At 48.8% G+C, this 20,379-nt stretch overlaps 2 protein-coding genes across 3 annotated transcripts; one reads left to right on the top strand and one right to left on the bottom strand.

Annotated features, from left to right (window-relative positions):
- Positions 1 to 18: 18 nt before the first annotated feature.
- On the top strand, positions 19 to 4,572 carry CCDC189 (coiled-coil domain containing 189). Its single transcript, XM_006103478.3, has 9 exons — positions 19 to 544; positions 843 to 874; positions 1,729 to 1,794; positions 1,961 to 2,130; positions 2,808 to 2,878; positions 3,073 to 3,189; positions 3,282 to 3,351; positions 3,430 to 3,516; positions 4,349 to 4,572. The coding sequence occupies exons 1-9, from the start codon at positions 341 to 343 to the stop codon at positions 4,525 to 4,527; spliced, it is 996 nt and encodes a 331-aa protein (XP_006103540.1). The 5' UTR covers positions 19 to 340; the 3' UTR covers positions 4,528 to 4,572.
- Positions 4,573 to 4,648: 76 nt separating this feature from the next.
- On the bottom strand, positions 4,649 to 17,769 carry PHKG2 (phosphorylase kinase catalytic subunit gamma 2). 2 transcript variants are annotated; one of them, XM_006103483.3, is made up of 10 exons: positions 17,642 to 17,769; positions 17,224 to 17,336; positions 12,691 to 12,866; positions 12,365 to 12,419; positions 10,751 to 10,816; positions 10,504 to 10,667; positions 5,730 to 5,820; positions 5,496 to 5,649; positions 5,299 to 5,424; positions 4,649 to 5,209 (listed from the first exon to the last, which is right to left on the bottom strand). In XM_006103483.3, exons 2-10 carry the CDS (start codon positions 17,316 to 17,318, stop codon positions 4,916 to 4,918), a joined length of 1,221 nt encoding a protein of 406 aa, XP_006103545.1. In that variant the 5' UTR covers positions 17,319 to 17,336; positions 17,642 to 17,769; the 3' UTR covers positions 4,649 to 4,915. The 2 variants fall into 2 exon arrangements, with proteins under 2 accessions (XP_006103545.1, XP_014301380.1); XM_014445894.2 differs by lacking the exon at positions 17,642 to 17,769 and adding an exon at positions 16,652 to 16,747.
- Positions 17,770 to 20,379: the final 2,610 nt, after the last annotated feature.

Genomic DNA, 20,379 nt, shown 5'->3' with positions numbered 1-20,379 from the left:
TCCTATGGTAACTGACACCACGTCCCACGCCCAGCCTAACGACCTCGCCAGCCTCTTATTAGCAACTTTGGAGAAACGTGGGGCACTTTGCAATTTATTACGCACGCGCATTCTCTTCTAATTGGTGAGTACATTACTCTTCCTTTTCCTCCCAGCGCCGCCTTAGCAACGGTCCGGGTGGAGACGCCCCCCGCGGATTGGCTGCAGCCGACCTCTCGGCTGCGTAGATTGGCTGAAGCGTGGTAGAGGGTCAGACACAGGAAGTGCCTGAGGAGAACCGGTGGTCCCCGAACAGAGGCAGGTAGAGCCTGCGGTGACCGTGACACGGAGGAGCGGCGACATGACCCATCGGAAGTCCAGCCAACTCCAGAGCCCGAGAATGCAGCCGGACCTTGAACAACCCTCCGAACTGCGGCGGGAAATCAAGAGGGACCTCAGCTCAGCGGATGAACTAGCCTCGCGTAGGGGAACAGGTGTGCGGTCCGAGTTCGGCACCGTGGCCGCGGTGGAAGAGGAAGAAGATCCTGCAGCCAACTTGTTCCCGGTAAGGACGAGTAATCCGCTCAGCAATGTTATAAAAGGGCTCCCGACAGGGCGCCACCCGTGATATGTTTACTAATTTTAAGGCGTCTCCTGGGCTGCCTTGGTGAAGAGGGAATGTGTGACCCCGACTGTTAATACGCTCATTAGTAGGCCTTAGGGCCTGCTGAAGCCCAGCCCGCCCGCGTTGTTCGTTCACAGTCCTTAAGACGAGAAAGCAAGTTAACGAGTTCTCAGGTCCGCTGGAGGTTTGCCATGGACCAGGGACAAGGACTTTGGTCCAATCTGCTTTCTCTCCGCAGCCTCCTCTGCCCCAGCCCCGGATCTGCATGTGGTGAGTGTAAAGAGCCTTGGGAAAAGTTACATTTCACTATTCCCTTAGTACTTCCCCAACAGTCCTGTCAAACAGCCAGGGCAGAAAAAAAAAAAAGATAGGACATCCCCATTTTACAGATGAGGGAGGAGCCTGAGGTCCAGAGATGCGATTACCCAAGATGACTAGAAAATGGCTCTCCTGCCTCCACAGTCCAAAGAGCAAGTGTGGGAAGATGGGAGCCAAAGACAGAGGATGTAAATAGAATGTCATAGCTGTCATGGAGCATTGTGCAAATGGGGACACTGAGGCCCACAGGGGTACTTGCCCAAAGTCATACAATAAGGGAGTGACAGAGCAGAAACAAGAATTCAAGTTTCCTAACCGTAGGCTTTATAATGAAAATAATCATAAGAATTCATTTAGGCCACGGCCAGTGGTCCAATGGTTAGAGCATCAGCGTGCACTAAAACCTCACATGTTCCATTCCTGGTCAAGGGCATGTACCTGGGTTGCAGGTTCGATCCCTGGCCCAGTCGGGGCACAAGCGGGAGGCAACCAATTGACGGATGTCTCTCATATCAATGTTTCTTTCTCTTTTCCCCCTACCCCTCCCTCTGCCATTCTAAAAATCAGTGTAAGAAATATCCTGAGGAATAACCCACACACAAGTTCATTTAGACCATATCAGTTATTTACAGATGGAAAACATGATTCCCAGAGAGGGAAGTGGCTTGCCTAAGGTCACCAGCAAGTTAGTGGAAAGGCCGAACTTCAAACTGAGGTCTCCTGGTTCCCAGTCTAGTGCTCTAGTCCTGCCTTGAGACTAATGTATAATGGCCACCAACACCATTTCTCCTCTTTTCCTATGGCAGGAAGTACCTGGACATCCATTCCATGCACAGGCTGGAGAAGACGGCCAACACTGAGGAGATGAGGGAGTATGGAGGGGGGGTGGAGAAGCAGGGGAGGGAAGGAGCATGGGAAAGGCTGAGGGTGTACTGGGAAGGCATGAGAAATCCTGGCTCCAAAGCATGCTGTACACTAGTGTGGGGTAGTGAAGGGAGGCTTCCATTGTCTCTCACTCTGTCCTCACCCCCTCTCAAGGGTGCTGGCCAACCTGTTGGGGCTAGGATGGCCTGAGCAGAGCCTTCAGGATGCCATCACCCTGGATCTCTTCTCCCATGCACTCATCTTCTGCCGCCAGCAGGGCTTCTCGATGGAGCAGACATCAACGGCTTGTGCCCTGCTCCAAGATCTTCACAAGGCCTGTGTTGGTAAGAGGTGGCGGTGACCAGAAGGTTTGAGCCCAGGAAAGAGGATGCTGGATGGCACAAGTAACCATGGGAAGTAGAAATAGGGAGATCACCACCTGGAATCTGTTGTCATTACTAGCAGTGTTACCAGTTATTTCACCTATGAAATCCTTCATTTCCTTATCTATGAATACTGACTGTTCTGCTATATGGGGGGAGAGGGGGGGCCAACAAATGTATACACACTGAATAATTATTAATTCCAATGGGTTAAATCTGAAAAAAGACATTAGAATTAATAATTATACAGTGTGTATATTTTTGGGGACACCCTGTATATTAAATATATATAAATATATGCACAGTGCTCAGTAAAATAGTTCTTGCTTTCTCCCTTTTATTCCCAGAACTGGTTTTCTTCAAAATGTTTAACAAGAGCTAAAATTATGTATTTCTTGGTTTATTGTATGTCACTTCCACTACCATGTCAGCCTCTTAAAGGGGCAAGACCTTATCTGTCTTGTTCAGTGCCCAGAAGTCATAGTGGGTACTCAGTGTTTGGGTTAATGAAACAACCCAGTACTTAAACCTAGATCTGTCCACTTCTAAAGCTCATGCTCAGTAAGTAGCAGTTGAGTGAGTAAGATGAATGGTTATCACAGAGGTGACTCACTGGAATATCTTGTTTTCCCTCCCAGCAACCCCCCTGGGCAATGTGGAGGAATGTTACCGCTACTTCACCAGTGTTCTTTTTTGCCATGGAGTCAGGGTCAGTTCCCCTGATGGGATCTTCGCTCCTCCCCAGACAAGGTCTAGCCCAATCGCCTGTTCTCACCCTCATCACCCTCATCTTCCTCTGAAGGCCACAGTGGGCTCTCCCTGCTCCTGGACTGCTGGGCACTAGGAGAAAAGGCCAGAGCTTCAGGAGGTGGTCAGTCCTCTAACTCCCAATCACCCCCACAGCGGCCCCCTTTCAGTATCAACCTTTTTAAGGAGGAACAGCTGCTGGCCCTGGCTGATTATGTGGTCAACACCTACTTTCGCCACTTCAAGCTCTACAAATACGTCTTTACTCCCCAGGTATTGGGCCCTGGGCTACGAGACCACCCCTCAGCTCCCCACTTCCCTCAGTGCAGATGCCGTCCTCTCAGCTGCCCTCTGTGTCTTCCCAGGTGCGGCTAGATCTGTCTTTGACTTATTTAGGGCTGCAGCCACCCAAGCTCTGGTCAGAGGATGAGAGAGGTAAGGGAGAATGCCAGGGCTGGGGCTGGGGCTGGGGCTGGGGCTGAAGCTAAAGGTTCTTCCTGCTTCTGGTTGCAGAGAAAGAAGGTGGTGAGGAGGTGGAGGACCAGGCAGCCACCCTACAGGAGGAACCAGAAACGGTGGCTGAGCCACAGCAAGAGCCAAGTGAGGACCTGGAGGAGTTTGGGTTCTCTATGATTTGGGGCAAATGTGAAATGAAGGGTTTAGACCACATCAGGACTTCAGACTTTTAGTCATGGTGTCCTTTCTCCAAATGATTCAGCGTGCAGGAGTCCAAGGTGACAGATAAAGCACAGCTGCTAGGAGCTCCAGAAAAACTGATGACAGTAATAGCCAGCACATAGCTGATAACACTATGTGCCAGGCAAGCCCTATTTTATTTTATTTTTTATTGTTTTTTAAATCCTCACCCGAGGACACTTTTTCTATTGATTTTTAGAGAGAGGGAAAGACAGAGAAACATCAATGTAAGAGAAACACATCAACTGGTTGCTTCCTGCATGCGCCCTGACCAGGGCTCGGGCCAGGGAGAAGCCTACAACCGAGGTACATGCCCTTGACTGGAATCGAACTGGGGACCCTTGGGTCCACAGGCCAATGCTCTATCCACTGAGCCAAACAGGCCAGGGCCAGGCAAGCCCTATTTTAAACATTTTATGTACATTAACCCATTTAATTCTCCCTCAATCCTAGATGCTAGGTGCTATCACTGTCCACATTTTACACAGGAGGAAAGCTAAGGCATAGAGAGGTTAACTCACCTGCCTAAGTTCACAAAGCTATTAAGTAGCAATCCAGAAAGTCTGGCTGGAAGTAGCCATTCTGCCCACTTCTCTCACAGAAGGGCTGGCTAACATTTTCTGAATTGAAGCAACATTTCCACCTGTGTAGTCCCCAGGGACACCTTGCAAATTGCTTGCCCAGCTAGGGGCAATCCTTCAGCCCCAAGCAGCATCTCTCCTTCCCTGCCCCGCAGGCCAGGTCTCCCTCCTCCGAGCCTACATCAAGACCCAGCTGACCAAGGAGCTGGAGCTGCTGCAGCAGCTGGTGGATGAGCGGCTCAAGGCCAGCGAGGAAAGGCTCAACAGCAAGCTGACCTCACTAGAGCGGCCCTTCCAACTACCTCCAGGCAAAAGCAAGAATAAGACCAAGTGACTCCCCGTGTTTTCCCCAATAAAGGCCTCGGCCAGAGTGGCCCCATTCGCGCCCCCACCCCCATCCTGAGCAACTTCTGGGCTTTCCTGCCAAAGCCAGACACCAGACATAGGGCATTGGCTCCCTGGTGTGTAGATTTTATTGCATACACAGCACAGGTAGCACTGACAAGGCCAGGCATGGCACTCTTAAGCGGCTCCCTTCTACCTCAGCTCTGATCTGAAAGCCCTGGCCAGTGAGGATAGACTGGACTTTATGATAGTACGATGAGTGGTGGCCTAGCCAAGCAGTGGGGCCGGGGCCTACGGCCAGAGCCAAAAGGGGCTGGAATGATAAAAATCCTCCTCATGGAAAGTCCTGCTTTCTGGCATTCCCCAGGGCTCAGGTGCTAGCCCAGCACCAGCATGGCCTCATCCTCAGTGATAGCAGCTGAGTCCCCCTCCTCTTCAGGGCCCATGATGGGAAAAGGCCCAGGCGGCCGGTGCTGGAAGAGGGCTGCGCGGTTCTGCTGCTCGCCCTTCTTCACCCAGTGCCCATAGAGCCGGAAGGCACAGCTGTCAATGAGGCGCCGCACTGGCCGCAATGCATAGGGGTCCCTCAACAGCGCACTCTTCGTCAGCGGACGTGCATGGTGGATGCTTAAGGCCACTCGTCCAGCAGCCAACACTGTCCACACCGCCACCTGGGAAGGGGGAGGGGAGTGTGAGCTCCAGTGTAGCACTGCCACAGGGGACAGAAGAACAGGCCAAGACCTGACACTCTTAGGCTTACCCGGAACCGCTGTCGGGGGGTGAGGTTCCAGGGTTGGCTGCCTTCACAACGCTCAAAGAAGGGGTGCTGTAGAGCTTGCTTAGCTGTCAAACGCTCTTCAGGATCCACTTGCAGCAGCCTTGAAATCTAGGGGAACTCCACAACATGAGAGATAGCTCTTGGGCCTCCCGCCTTGCACCCTCAGGGTCCCAGCTCACCAGGTCTTTAACAGTGTTTGAACGGTCATCCCATTCGGGTGAGTTAAACTGGTACTGGCCTTCCATGATCATGCGTAACATCAGGATCTGACGCCGGTGCCAGAATGGTGGTGAGCCAGCCAGGAGTGTGAACAAGATGACCCCACAGGCCCAGCTGGGAAGAAGACCAAAGTCAGGCAGGAGTAGGTGCTGGGCAGATGTACACAGGAAGAGGACGGGATACCAGAAACTCACAGGTCGACCTCCTTGCCGTAGCCCGGGTGGGTTTCATCCATGGAGCATTTAAGGATCTCAGGTGCTAGATATCCTGGGGTCCCACACAACTCTGGGGAGAGAGGGCTGAGGTTGATGGGATGCCACCAGCCCCCTCATGGCCCTTAACACCAACCCTCTACTGGAGCCTCGACAAGTGTTCCTCATTCTGCTCCTGCCAGACTCTGCTGAGTCTCAGTACTAGACCCTGACCCTGGTGAACAACTCAAATACCCACCAAGGCTCCTGGTGGCCTTGGAGAAATCAAGAAAAACATGATTTTTAGATTTACTTCAGGTCCTATCCAACTATCACTTGCCTCCAACCCTCTGGGCCAAACCTACTCATTCCTCACACAAAGTGTTACCACATTTTTACATTCATAACATACACAAAAAACAAAACTTTTCTGCATTCCTTTCTGCGCAAATCTACTCTTCCTATAATCTCTACTCTGGTTGGTGGAACCACCACTCAAACCAAGGGGAAGGAGTGGGAGTATGGGATTTCTTCAAGTACATAGTGGGCAAGTCCCTTATTTAAAACTCTTCCCTGGCTCCCAGTATGGACTCAAGATCAAGTCTATTCTTACAGCACAGAGCCCTCCATGACTTGATCCAAACCCTTACTTTTAGTTTCTACCACTTCAGGCCCCAATTCTAACATCCTAGAAATTTCCAAACTGTATTCCATGGCACACTTCCAAGAGAGCTTAATAGGCCTAAACTGAACATGACTCTCAGGAAACTCATTCCTAAGCTAAGTATTTATTGCCTACCATGTACCTAGCACCACATTGGACACAGTGGTAAATTAGATGTGCTCTTACTAAACTTCATGTCCACTAAAAAGCAAATGAGAAATAATAGAGTAAGATGGGTGCCATGAAGGGAGTAAGGAACAAAAAGTAAAGGCCCTAGCTGGTTTGGCTCAGTGGATAGAGCGTCAGCCTTTGGACCAAAGGGTACCAGGTTTGATTCCGGTCAAGGGCACGTGCCTGGATTGCAGGCTTGATCCCCAGTAAGAGGTGTGCAGGAGGCAGCAGATCAATGATGCTCTGTCATCATTGATGTTTCTATCTCCCCTTTTCCTTCCTCTCTGAAATCAATAAAAATATATTTTTTAAAAAAAGAACAAAAAGAAAGGGATCTAGCCCGGCCAGCATTGTTTAGTGGTTAGCATCAGCCTGTGAACCGTGAGGTCACAGTTCGATTCCCGGTCAGGGCACATGCCCTGGCTGCAGGCTCGATCCCTAATGTGGGGCATGCAGAAGGCAGCCGATCAGTGATTCTCTCTTATCATTGATGTTTCTCTCTCTCTCTCCCTCTGCCTTCCTCTCTGAAATCAATAAAATATATTTTTTTAAAAAAAGAAAGGAATTTAACCTAACCTAGAACATTCAAGTGAAACCTGGTACCAAAGCTAAGAGAGAGAGTGGAGTGGGCAATGGTGAAGGTGATTCCAGAATGGGGAAAAGTATATTTGGAAGCACAAAGGAAAATAAAGCACAACATCTGCAAGATATGTAAGTCCACAGATTTAAGAGCATTAGAGTCAGACTGCCCAAGTTCAAATCCCAGCCACAGGAACTTGGGCAAGTCACAACACATCTATAAAATGGACACACAAATGCTATGTTGAGGGGGGGAAAGGAGGACACCTGCAATAATTTCAACATTAAAAAATTTTAAGAGAAACCAAGATGGCGGCATAGGTTAACGCGGGAGTTTGCTGCCTCGAACAACCACTTCAAAAATACAACTAAAAGACGGAACGGACATCATCCAGAACCACAGGAAGGCTGGCTGAATGGAAGTTCTACAACTAGGAGGAACCGAGAATCAGAGGAGGCGCAGTGCTGAAGTAAAATACTAAGGTGCGGAGTGCGCGCAGCGAGGGCTGGTGGCTGAGGGCGCGGTTGACTGTTTCAATCCGGAGGGAGCCTCAGACTCTGAGCTCCAGATCTGGGCGAGTCTCTAGGGACCCAGACTCAAACGGGAGAAGCGGAACTGTCTGGCTTCGGTCCCTCCGAGGTTTGCAGCGGTTGCTGGGACAGAGAGGCAGAGCCCCTGGGGACGGACTGAGAGCAGCCATAACTGCTCCCTCCTCCACCTTGTTGATCCTGTGGGACCCGCCCCGCCCAAGCCCTGCACAGAGCCATTTGCCGGATAGCCTCAGGCAAAGGCTAGATTAGCACCTCCCTAGAGGGCAGAAGTTCTCCCACTGCAAACACAGCTGATTCTCACAGCCAGTTGGCCTGGAGGTCAAGTAGTAATTACCTACAACAATCAAGGCTTGACTACAAGACTGCTCACAGAGACCACAAGGGGGTGCACCAAGAGTGTCTACCTCAGGTAATTGGGACACTTAACACGGAAAGCCACTCTATCGACACAGCGAAGCATAAAAAAATGCCAAGACAAAGAAACGGGCCACAAAGGACAGAACCGGAGGAAAGCAGGCTACTGGATATAGAATTCAAAACCACACTTTTGAGGTCTCTCAAGAGGCTTCTAGAGGCTGTCGATAAACTTGATGAGATGTACAGGAAATCTAATGAGACCCTCGATGGTGTGATAAAGGACCAACTAGAAAGTAAGCATACACTGACTGAAATAAAGAATATTATACAGACTCCCAACAGCAGACCAGAGGAGCGCAAGAATCAAGTCAAAGATTTGAAATGCGAGGAAGCAAAAAACACCCAACTGGAAAAGCAAAATGAAAAAAGAATCCGAAAGTGTGAAGATAGTGTAAGGAGCCTCTGGGACAGCTACAAGCGTACCAACATCAGAATAATAGGGGTGCCAGAAGATGAGAGAGAGCAAGATATTGAAAACCTATTTGAAGAAATAATGGCAGAAAACTTCCCCCACCTGGTGAAAGAAATAGTCTTACAGGTCCAGGAAGCGCAGAGAACCCCAAACAAAAGGAATCCAAAGAGGACCACACCAAGACACATCATAATTAAAATGCCAAGAGCAAAAGACAAAGAGAATCTTTTTTTTTTTTTAAATATATTTTGATTTTTTACAGAGAGGAAGGGAGAGAGACAGAGAGTTAGAAACATCAATGAGAGAGAAACATCAATCAGCCGCCTCCTGCACATCTCCTACTGGGGATGTGCCCACAACCCAGGTACATGCCCTTGACCGGAATCGAACCTGGGACCTTTCAGTCCGCAGGCCGACGCTCTATCCACTGAGCCAAACCGGTTTCGGCAAGAGAGAATCTTAAAAGCAGCAAGAGAAAGAAACTCAGTTACCTACAAGGGAATACCCATACGACTGTCAGCTGATTTCTCAACAGAAACTTTGCAGGCCAGAAGGGAATGGCAAGAAATATTCAAAGTGATGAATACCAAGAACCTACAACCAAGATTACTTTATCCAGCAAAGTTATCATTCAGAATTGAAGGTCAGATAAAGAGCTTCACAGATAAGGAAAAGCTAAAGGAGTTCATCACCACCAAACCAGTATTATATGAAATGCTGAAAGGTATCCTTTAAGAAGAGGAAGAAGAAGGTAAAGATACAAATTATGAACAACAAATACGCATCTATCAACAAGTGAATCTAAGAATCAAGTGAATAAATAATCTGATGAACACAATGAACTGGTGATTATAATAGAATCAGGGACATAGAAAGGGAATGGACTGACTATACTTGGGGTGGGGGAAGGGGTGTGGGAAATGCGGGAAGAGACTGGACAAAAATCATGCACCTATGGATGAGGACAGTGGGTGGGGAGTGAGGGCGGAGGGTGGGGTGGGAACTGGGAGGAGGGGAGTTATTGGGGGGAAAAAAGAGGAACAAATGTAATAATCTGAACAATAAAGATTTAATTATTTAAAAAAAAAGAAAAAAAAATTTTAATAATAAAAAAGTTGAGAGGATCTAGAGAAATAAGCCACGTAAAGACTCAGCATGGAGCCTAGCTCACACTAAGCACTCAGTAAATGTTAGCTATTAATAAATTCAGTGCAGAGCCCATTGAGGGAGAGAAAGTAGCATATTAAAAGCTCTGAGGCCCTGACCGGTTTTGGCTCAGTGGATAGAGCGCTGGCCTGCGGACTGAAGGGTCCCAGGTTCGATTCCAGTCAGGGGCACATGCCTAGGTTTCGGGCTCAGTCCAACATGCAGGAGGCAGCCAATCGATGATTCCCTCTCATCATTGATATTTCTATCTCTCCCTTCCTCTCTGAAATAAAAAAATATATTAAAAAGAAAAGTTCTGAGGAGTCTTGCAGTTGAACTTTGTTTAGTTTTCCATTTGCACCAGAATTATTTTGTCACAACAAATGTATTAACACTGGGTGAACCTGAGTCCCAGAGTACCAGGTTCCTCATAGCACCTAAGACGCACACTGTTAGACCCCAAGTGTGCAGCTGAGTCCTGCTATGCCCTTCTCCCTTCTTCCTCTGGGACAAGCCCAGTCTCCCAAAGCCCAGCTCGGAGCCCCTGCTCTGTAGGTCCCTCTAGCTAAATCAGGTGCTCCTTTCTCCCGGTTTCCGCACATGACCCCTAGCCCCTGCCGTGTGCCACTTATCTGCTCACTTTCCTGTCTCCATCCTCCCCAAGTCAGGAAACCCATTCTGAGCTGCAAACAAGGCTTTGCACCCAGAGGGTACTTGGCAAGTGTTTACTGACTCCCCTTTGCTTGGTAGCTGGGACTCAGTTCTCAGATCCAGCCAAGCACTCATGTCTGGGTCTCCTTCCCTCTCAAGCCTCTTAGGGCACCAGGTCCCCTCACCTCGAAGCTTCTCGCCAGGTTCCAAGTGGCAGGAGAATCCAAAATCGGAAAGTCGGATCTGCATATTGTCATCTAGGAGAATATTCTCGGGCTTCAGGTCTCGGTGCACAATGTTGTTGGCATGGAGAAAGTTCACTGCTCCCAGCAGAGACCTCATGATGGACCTGGGGGAGGGGCAGTCTCCTCTGCTTCTCCCTGCCCCACCCCACTCCCTGCTCACCCCAGGGGCTGCAGGCTCAGCCATTACCTGGTTTCCTTTTCTGAGAGGGCCACCTTCTCTGTGAGATAGTCAAACAGCTCTCCCTTCCGCATCCTAGGAGATAGGAGTGGGAGGGAGGGAGGTGCACCTCACAGTGAGGGCTGAGAAAATAAGCCAGTGCTCAGAGAAAATACTATAGAACAGGCCAGTAGAGAGATTTCTCTGGCCTGGCTGGTGTTGCTCAGTGGTTGAGTGTTGGCCCATGCACCAAGAGGTTGTCAGTTCAATTCCCAGAAAGGACACATTCCTGGGTTGCAGGTTCGATCCCCATTGCGGGGCGTGCAAGAGGCAGCCGATTGATGTTTCTTTCTCATCGATGTTTCAATCTCTCTCTCCCTCTTCATTCCTCTCCCTCTAATATAAATAAAAACATGTTTTTTTAAAAAGAGAGAGAAATTCCTCTGTAGACAAACTAGGGTCTCAAGACAGAGCACTCCAACAAGAGTGAGAGGAATGCCAGGGGCAGTTTGGCCCAGTGGGTTGGCAGTTCAACTATCTTCATTGTGCCTGAGGGGGCTATTTCAGCAAGAATGAGTGCCTTTTTGTGCCAATAATTTTCAGGTGGTCCTTGTTATCTGGTACTCAAAAAGGCCTTTTAAAGTGTCTCTATTTATAGCACCGACCAAAATTTCAATTAATAGTAGAAAAAAAGTTGTATAGGGCTTTGATTTTTGCTTATTTTGTCTTCTCTTTAAAGAGTGAGGTTATAATTGTAACTTTGTGTCAATCATTGAAATATAAAAAACACTCAGGTATTGTTTTGGGAGTATTATTGTTGGGCAAAGTTGCATAATGGGTAAATAAAATGGACACTTCCAACCTCCCCTCACACTTTTGCAGAGGGTCATTTCTGTATGAAAATATTTTCCAAGGCCTCTCTTAAATATTTAATATTCAAACCATTCTCTTTTGAAGAACCTTTGCAACTGGTTTGCATTACATGGTATAGCATGTGACATTCAGATTTACATTGACCAGAAAAAGAATTGATGAGCAGAGATAGACACCAGCATAGGGTGTTAAACAATGTGAGACTGGTGAGCAAATATCTATTTTATAAGTGGTCAGTTCCTAGACAGACACTCTCAAATCAGCCCTTTCTTCCCTGCTAACCTTATAACCATGGGGGATTAAGAGAGTTGGGGATTTGGGTCATAAAGACCCTTTGTCTTTGGTCACTATTACTCTTTTTAAAAAAAATATATTTTATTGATTTTTTACAGAGAGGAAGGGAGAGGGATAGAGAGTTAGAAACATCGATGAGAGAGAAACATCGATCAGCTGCCTCCTGCACACCCCCTACTGGGGATGTGCCCCCAACCAAGGTACATGCCCTTGACCGGAATCAAACCTGGGACCCTTGAGTCCATAGGCTGACGCTCTATCCACTGAGCCAAACCGGTTAGGGCCACTATTACTCTTTGAAGAACGTGCCTCAATCAGGGCACCAAGGAAAGAGGCCAGAGCCATGGACTGCCAGGCAGGCTCTGGCTGGAACAGAGGAAGGTGTGAGCAGGGTGGTCTTCAGCCCACTGTGCTGTGAGTCTGGGGCTGTGCATGGAGGTGAGGAGGCTTCTCAGATTGGGGCAGGGAGATACTCACAAGTCAAACACCAGGAACATGAAGCTAGAAGACTCGTAGGAATCGATGAGAGTGACTGGGGAAAGAGGCAGAAAGGCAGAGAGACAGAGATGGAAAGGAGCGGATGCATATTAAAGGGGCTTTCCACCCTGAGGCAACAGTGGACTGTTACTGGGAAGGAAAATCAAAGGAGGCAGTAGGGACCCAAAGGCTGGCCACACTTTGAGGTGGAACAGAGCCAGGAGGAAGGGAGCAGAGGGGCGGAGGCAGTGTTGGGGGGAATGGGCTCTGGGCAGGACCAGCAGGATGTGGCTGTAATCTAACAGGAACAGGGGATGCAGCCTCACTGATATGGGGGTGGCCAGCGACCTGGCGAAGGATGTGTGTCTCTCGCCGCGTGGCTTCTCGCACCTCCTCCAACTGCTCAGGACTCAGTCGCTCAGCCGTCACCTCCATGATTTTCACCGCAAACTCATGGCCAGTAGCTCGATGAACACAACGGCGGACCACAGAGCTCACTCCTCTGCCAGAGTCAGACAACACAGGGGTCAGGGCCTCCTACTCTCTCATTTCCAAGCAGAGTAGAGCCTCGGCACCCTCATATATACTGCACCAGATTCTGAAGACCCATCTGGACAAGGCAACCTCCCAAGAAGCTCGTCCTGGCCTACAATAGATTCACAGTGGCCTCAGCAAGCAACACAGGTGCCCAGGAAGGTGAAACACAAAGCTCACAGGGAAGGCAGGCCCGGGTCCTGGTTTCGAACCCAGCCTCTGCCATGCCCTCAATGGGTGAACCTAGACAAGTCCCTTCTACACTGAGCCCCAGAACCTACCCCTGACCCCGAAACCTCACAAGGAGAAAGTGAGAAGAAATTACCTAAGACTCCTCCAAATTTCACTCACACTTCCTGATTACCCCATCCAAACCCCACAGTTCCCCTACATTAGCTCAAGCACAGGAGGTTCTAAATAAATATTGGGCAAGTGACTAGAAGACCAAAGTTGAGAATTAAAGATATCGGTTTAGGCCCCAAATTTGCCACTAATTAATCTCTAAGGAACCCACTAACATAAGGTCTCTGGGTTTCCGCTTCTCCAGCTCTGAAATGTAGTCAAAACTATCTGGAAGGGATGCTGAAAGACAGACTGAGGTAGAGACAGGAAAGCCCTCTTGCACTGTAAAGAGAAAGTCCTAGACAGATTTCCTCTCTTGGGCTCCGTCACCAACTCTGACTTCAGGCTAAGGTGCAAATCTTTCCAGGATCACACCACATTTCACAGGCTGGTTCCCTGGCTGCCCTTCACATAACCTCCTGCTGTGCTCTCAGGGCCTCCTTGACCTTATAAAACTCCCTTGGCTTGGAATGCCTGTCACCCATATCTCTGGTTCGATCAAAAGATGCAAACTATTAACCCTTTGGCTAAACAGTCCATATGTGAATTACATTTTGGTCAGTCCAATATTCTTTCCAATCTGAATCCATACATCTTAGATGGGACAAGAATCCTCCAGCTGCCACAACGCTTACCACTTCCTCCTGTCTTCCTGTTAGCCACTTCACAGTTTTATTTTGTGCTCATCCACTAAATGCATCTGAGTTTGAGGCCTAGTACAACTATTTTAAAGCTTCAGGCCTTTATACATGAAGAAACTGATACTCTGGGAAAATTTAGTGAGAGTGTGTAGGGAAAACAAGAGGGAAAATAGAGACAAGGGATCATGCTACCACAGTAACCTTGGAAGATGAATACGACACTACCCTCTGATCTGCCTTTTCCAAAACTGGCCTTTCTGCGCCCCATGGCAGTGGAATCACCATTCTTCCCTGAGGTTCTTTCTAGCCTCTGTGAATCCCCCCCTTACCTGCTCCTGAAACCCCGCTACTCAGGACTTGGATCTCAGCTCTCTCTTCTTTTCCCAATACTCTCCCCTGGTGACCTCCCTCCAGTCCCAGGAGCTTTAATACCAACTATGTGTAAATGATTCCTGCTACACTGTCCTGAGCCTTCATTATTTCTCTCCAGAATTCCAGATTTCTTAAAAAAAAAAAAATATATATATATATATATATATATATATATATATATATTTCAGAGAGGGCGAGGGAGAGGGGGAGATAGAAACATCAATGATGAGAATTATTGATCGGCTGCCTCCTGCACATGCCCCACTCTGGGGATTGAGCCCGAAACCCAGGCATGTGCCCTGACTGGGAATGAAACCGTGACCTCCTGGTTCATAGGTCAATCCTCAACCACTGAGCCACACCAGCAGGGCCTCAGCAGCACTTATCACAGCAGACCATGCCAAGCTTGCAGAAGCACATTCTTCCTGTTGTTCTTTGTAGCTCACAGATGACATCTCCTTGGTCTCCCTTGTTGGCTCTTCCTTCTCTAATCCATGATACATCCCAGAGACTAAGCCCATGCCACTTTCACTTCTCTGTCTATATTCTCTTGCCAACTACTATCTATACACTGATGCCTCCCAAATGTATAGCTTTAGCCCAGCCCTCTCCCTTTAGTTCCAGAATCAAAGACCCACTCGACAGCTCCAGTTGTGTATCTCAAAGTCAACATTTCCAAAATGGTATTCTTTAAAAAAAAAAAAAATATATATATATATATATATATATATATATATATATATATATTTATATATATATATTTTATTGATTTCAGAGAGGAAGGAAGAGGGAGATAGAAACATCAATGATAAGAGAGAATCATTGATCAGCTGCTTCCTGCATGCCCCCTACTGGAGATCGAGCCCGCAACCTGGGCATGTGCCCTTGACCAGAATCGAACCCGGAACCCTTCAGTCCACAGGCTGATGCTCTATCCACTGAGCCAAACCAGCGAGGGCAAAAAAAATGGATTTCTTGACTTGCTCCCCTGTCCCGATAATCTGATTCTCCTGTCTTCTCTGTTTCAATAAATGGTACTCAAGTGCTCAAATCCAAACCTTAGAGGTTATTCTTCTATCTTCTATTTATCCCTCATGGTCATATCCAATCCTTTAGGAAACTGTATCAAGTCATCACCTAAAACTATCCATTTCTTTTCATCTTTATCACCCCCACTCCAGTTTTTTTTTTTTAAAGCTTTTTTTTTAAAAACACATTTTATTGATCTTTTTACAGAGAGGAAGCGAGAGGGATAGAGAGTTAGAAACATCGATGAGAGAGAAGCATCGATCAGCTGCTTCCTGCACACTCCCTACTGGGGATGTGCCTGCAACCAAGGTACATGCCCTTGACCGGAATCGAACCTGGGACCCTTGAGTCCGCAGGCCGACGCTCTATCCACTGAGCCAAACCGGTTAGGGCCCCCACTCCAGTCTTAACCCACCACCATCACTAGCCTAAATGAATCAACAGCTTCATAACTGGTCTCTATGCTTCCATTCCTGCCCCCCTCCTCCTCCACTCTCTACACAAGAGCCAGAATGATCTTTTAAAACTGTAATTAACACACCTGTATTGAGCACTTACCAAGTGCCTGAAAGTGTTCTAAAAGTACCATATTAATTCTTTTCATCCTCACAGCAACCTACAAAGTAGGATTTATTTTTATTCCCAATTTACAATTAAGAAACTGAGAGCTGGCATGGCTCAGTGGTTGAGCGTTGACCTATGAATCAGGAAATCATGGCTCAATTTCTGGTTAGGGCACATGCCTGGGTTGTGGGCTCAATTCCCTGTGGGGTGTGCAGGAAACAGCCCATCAATGATTCTCTCTCATCATTGATGTTTATCTCTCTCTCTCCCTCCCTCTCTGAAATCAAGAAAAATCTATTAAACACACACACACACACACACAATTGAGGCATAGAAAGGGTAAGTTCCTAGCTCCCAAATCACAGAAATGTAAATCAGTTCAGGTTACTACCTTGTTTGAAATGACCAATTTCACTAAAATTTAAATTCCTTTTTTTTACAAATATATTTTTATTGATTTCAGAGGAAGGGAGAAGGATAGAGAGATAGAAACATCAATGGTGACAGAGAATCATTGATCGGCTGCCTCCTGCACGCCACCTACTGGGTATCGAGCCCACAACCCAGGCATGTGCCCTGGCCGGGAATTAAACCTGGGACCCTTCAGTCCCAGGCTGATGCTCAAATTTAAATTCCTTATCATGGCCTAAGACCTTACATAAGCCAACCTCCATTTACTTCTCCAATTTAATTTCCTACTTTGTTTACTTCTAGCCACTACGCTCTTCCATCTATCGCTTGAGGAGGCCCTTTCCTACCGTGAGCCTTTGCACTCATTGTTCCCTCTGCCTGGAGTATATCTTACCTGACTCGTGCCCTGTTCATTCCCATCCTTCAAGTCTCAGCTCATTAATGACTCTCGTGCCATCACTATCGTCTCCACAGCGCGTTGATCTTCATCCTGTTTTTGTGTTTATTGTCTGTCTGTCTCTACAACTATAATTTCCAGAACAGAAACCTTGTGGGTCCTGTATGCCCAGCGCCCCGCACAGCGCACCCAGCTCACTGTACACGGCCTTCTTGTCTCCGCACGCTGAGCTCGCACCGTCCTCCGGGGCCCGATACCGCCTTCGGGAGCCGTGGTTCCGAGACCCCAGCACTTTTCACAGCCGGCACTTTCTGACTGTGCCCGTGTCTCTTTCAGTTACTTCACTGGGAGCACCTCCGGGGCACGAGCACCTCTTCTTCCCTTTCTGTTTAGCTTTGTGCCTGGCACCCAGCAGGTAATTCAACCGTTTGAACACATCCATGAGTTGGTGGGAAACGGGGGCTGACCCAGAATACGAGTCTCGCCACCAAGCGGAGCACTGACCTACCCCGTTCAGCACCGTCCCGCCAGGACCCACCCCGGACTCCGCGCCCCCGCCGCGGCCTCACCTGCCGATGACGTCCTTAGGGTCGTACTTCTGGTAAAACTCCTTGGCCGCGGCCCAGTCGGGCAGCTCATCCTCGGGTCCCACGTCCAGCGTCATTCTGACGGAGGTGGGGGCCTGTGAGGAGGAAACGGAGGGCAGGGAGGCCCACAGGCTGTGAGAGGACACACATCGCGGCTCGCGGAGGCACAGTCCCTGCGGCTGGGGCGCCAGGATCTTGGGGAGTGGGGACGGGGTTGGGGAAGGAGCGGGACTGGGGAGGCCCAGCGAAAGGGCCGAAGGGGCGGGAAGGCCGGCAGGGAGGGGGGCGGGGGAGGGGGAGGCTCGGAGAATGGGGGGAAGGGGACACGGGGCGGCGGCTGTTCCGCGCAGGCGCACTTGGGCGAGCGCGGCGAGGGGCGCGGGGTCTCGCGCAGACTCACCCGCGGAGGCGAGGAGAGGAGCCGGGGACCGAGCGAGGCCGCGCTGCCGCCGGGTTTGCCTCTAGTCCCCTTCCGGGCCCGGGGCGTGGCGGCCACGACCTCCGGCCCCGCCCCCGCCCTGCCCGCCAATAGCCAGCGCCTGCCGAGGACTGAGCTTCAAAAGCCCTTCCGATTGGACACTGGCTGTCTAATAGGAAGCCGAGAGGCCGGGGGCCGGAGCGCGTTGGCGCTCGGTTACCTAAGGCTGCGACGCAAGGCTTCAAATAGAGCCAATCGGCGCCCGGCACCTGCCGAGACAGCGGAGGGCGGGGCTTGTTGACCGGGTGGTTGGAGGCCTGGAAGCGACCGGGAAGCTCGGTTTACTGGGAAGCAGAAGCCCTGGGTTGCTGGGATGCACGCCTCGCTGCGCCTGGGTTCCCGGACGCGGGCACGGCCCTCGCAGTCTCCTCCCAGCATCCTTGTCGGGATTCGGCTCTACCAGGGTATTGGCAGCCCTGCTTTGAGGGGCGGACTCCAGCCGCGAAAATTGCCCACCTTGGCCACTTGGTGCAGCCTGAAGAGGCTCCCTGGTCCCGTGACTGCTGACTCTTGAATACTTCTAAAGCCCTGTACTCACCAGCTGGGGGTGCTGTTTCCCCAGCCTTCCCCCCACCCCCCCGCCCCAAAGCCTTGGGGAGCACTACACTCTGTTTTAAGGCTACCAGGTTATGAGATTCTGCCAGGAGGGACTTGCTTCATAAGCCTTCTGTGCATACCTCAACCCTGGCATTCACTTACTCATTCAATGAATATTTGTTCAACCTTTTCATCTCATGGCACACATAAACTACTAAAATTCTGGGCACACCAAAAAAATAGGTTATAATTTGTGCCGATCTGGCCAAAAAGTAGGTATACTTTTGATTTATACCAGCTGGCTATTGTAGTGTTGGCTGTTGTCATATTTTAATTTGACAGTCTATGGGAAAAGAGGTCAGTGCCCCTGACTAAATAGTCAGGTATTGCATGTTTTAAACATTCTTGTGGCCACCGGTTGAAAATCACAGCGCTAGACTAACAGCAATGAAAAAAAAAGAAAAAGAAAAAGTGCCTACCCTTGTGGAAGTTCTATTCCCCAGGAAGGAGGCACAGAATGAATTAATATAACCTGCTAACAACCATCTTAGAAATGTCACTTTGGGATCACAACCATTTAACGAGTCCAAGTACCTTTTTAACAGAGTACTTTGAAATAGGCCTGGTGTATGAACCAGGAGGTCAGGGTTGGATTCCCCATGGGGGCACATGCCTGGGTTGCTGCTAGATCCCCAGTGGGGGGTGTGCAAGAAGCAGCCAATGATTCTCTCTCATCATTGATGTTTCCATCTCCATCTTCCTCTCCCTCTCTCTGAAATCAATGGAAATATATTATTTTTAAATAGATAAAATAGGCACACTGTCCCTCCCAGGAGCACATCAGCATCCTCCCCTCCCCTCCCCATCTTCCCCCACAGGCATTCCTATCCTAAACTCTAAGGGACCCCATGAGACTTGCAACCAGGGGAGCAGTGGGCAGCAGCAGCTCCTCCTGGGCTAACCCCTGAACCTGTCTCCAAGGCCCCCTTTTCTGACTCTCACTGAGCGGGTAGCAGCCCCGGGTTGGCTCACTTTTTTCCTATGGCGTTTCTAGAGCCACAGCGGCCCCTGACTGTCTCTCCTGCTGCTGCTTGTACCCTAAGTCCTTCCTTGTTGCACTGTCCCCAGCTTTAATAAATGTACTCTCAAAATAAAAATAAAGACAAAATAATTGTGAAGAAATCTTTAACTTTACTTAGTAGGCTTGTTATTTAGTACTACAATGGGATAATTATTCTAAAGTTGAGCAGTGAATAAACATTAGGTAGCCAAGGGTCTTACTGTGGGAATATGGAATTAATAATAGGGAAACAACAGCCTGACCAGTGTGGGTCAGTGTGGCATCATCCCATGCACAGAGGGGTTGCTGGTCCCATTCCTGGTCAGGGCACCAGCTCAGGTTTCAGGCTCCATCCCAGGTGGGGAAGCATACAGGAGGCAGCTGATCAATATTCCCCTCTCCCATTGATGCTTCTCTCTCCCTCTCCCTCTCCCTTCTGCTCTAAAATTCAATAAAATTATTTTTAAAAAATAGAATGGGGAAAAAAAACAAAAGAAAAAACAAAAAAAGTAAAAAAAAATAGAGTGGGGGAAAGGAGAGAACCTTATGATTGATTTAAGTCAGATGTGATTTTTTAAAATAGATAAAATTAGGTATTTCGAGCACAAACCTCTGAAAGGGCCTAGATGCAGTAACATCCCAGTAGAATGAGCACAGCTAGTGTCTAGATACTAATTTCAAAGTAACAGTCCCCAGTAAAAGGAACCAAAGCTCATTTAAGAAATGGCTGGAGCAGAGAAAGTGCAAGATGAATCTACAATAATTTGTGCCAGAAAGTGAAAAAAGTTGGGGACTTATCAGGACACAAGAACCAGGTTGAAGGGGTTTCCACTGGCCAAAATCAGGGACAAAAACAATGAGACTGAGAGGGCCATGAGGGAGGCTTCTGAGGTGCTAGAAATTGTCTATTCACCCATTCAGGGGTGGGGAACCTTTTTTCTACCAAGGGCCATTTGGATATTTATAACTTCATTCAGGGACCATACAAAATTATCATCTTAAAAATTATTCTGCTATATTTGGTCAAACATTTAATTAACTCACTCCTAATGCCTTGGCAGGC

The sequence above is a fragment of the Myotis lucifugus genome, unplaced genomic scaffold (assembly GCF_000147115.1).
Source record: "Myotis lucifugus unplaced genomic scaffold, Myoluc2.0 scaffold_486, whole genome shotgun sequence".
Classification (NCBI taxonomy): Eukaryota; Metazoa; Chordata; class Mammalia; order Chiroptera; family Vespertilionidae; genus Myotis; species Myotis lucifugus.
Note: the sequence above shows the minus strand (reverse complement) of the source record. Positions and strands in the feature narration are given on the sequence as shown.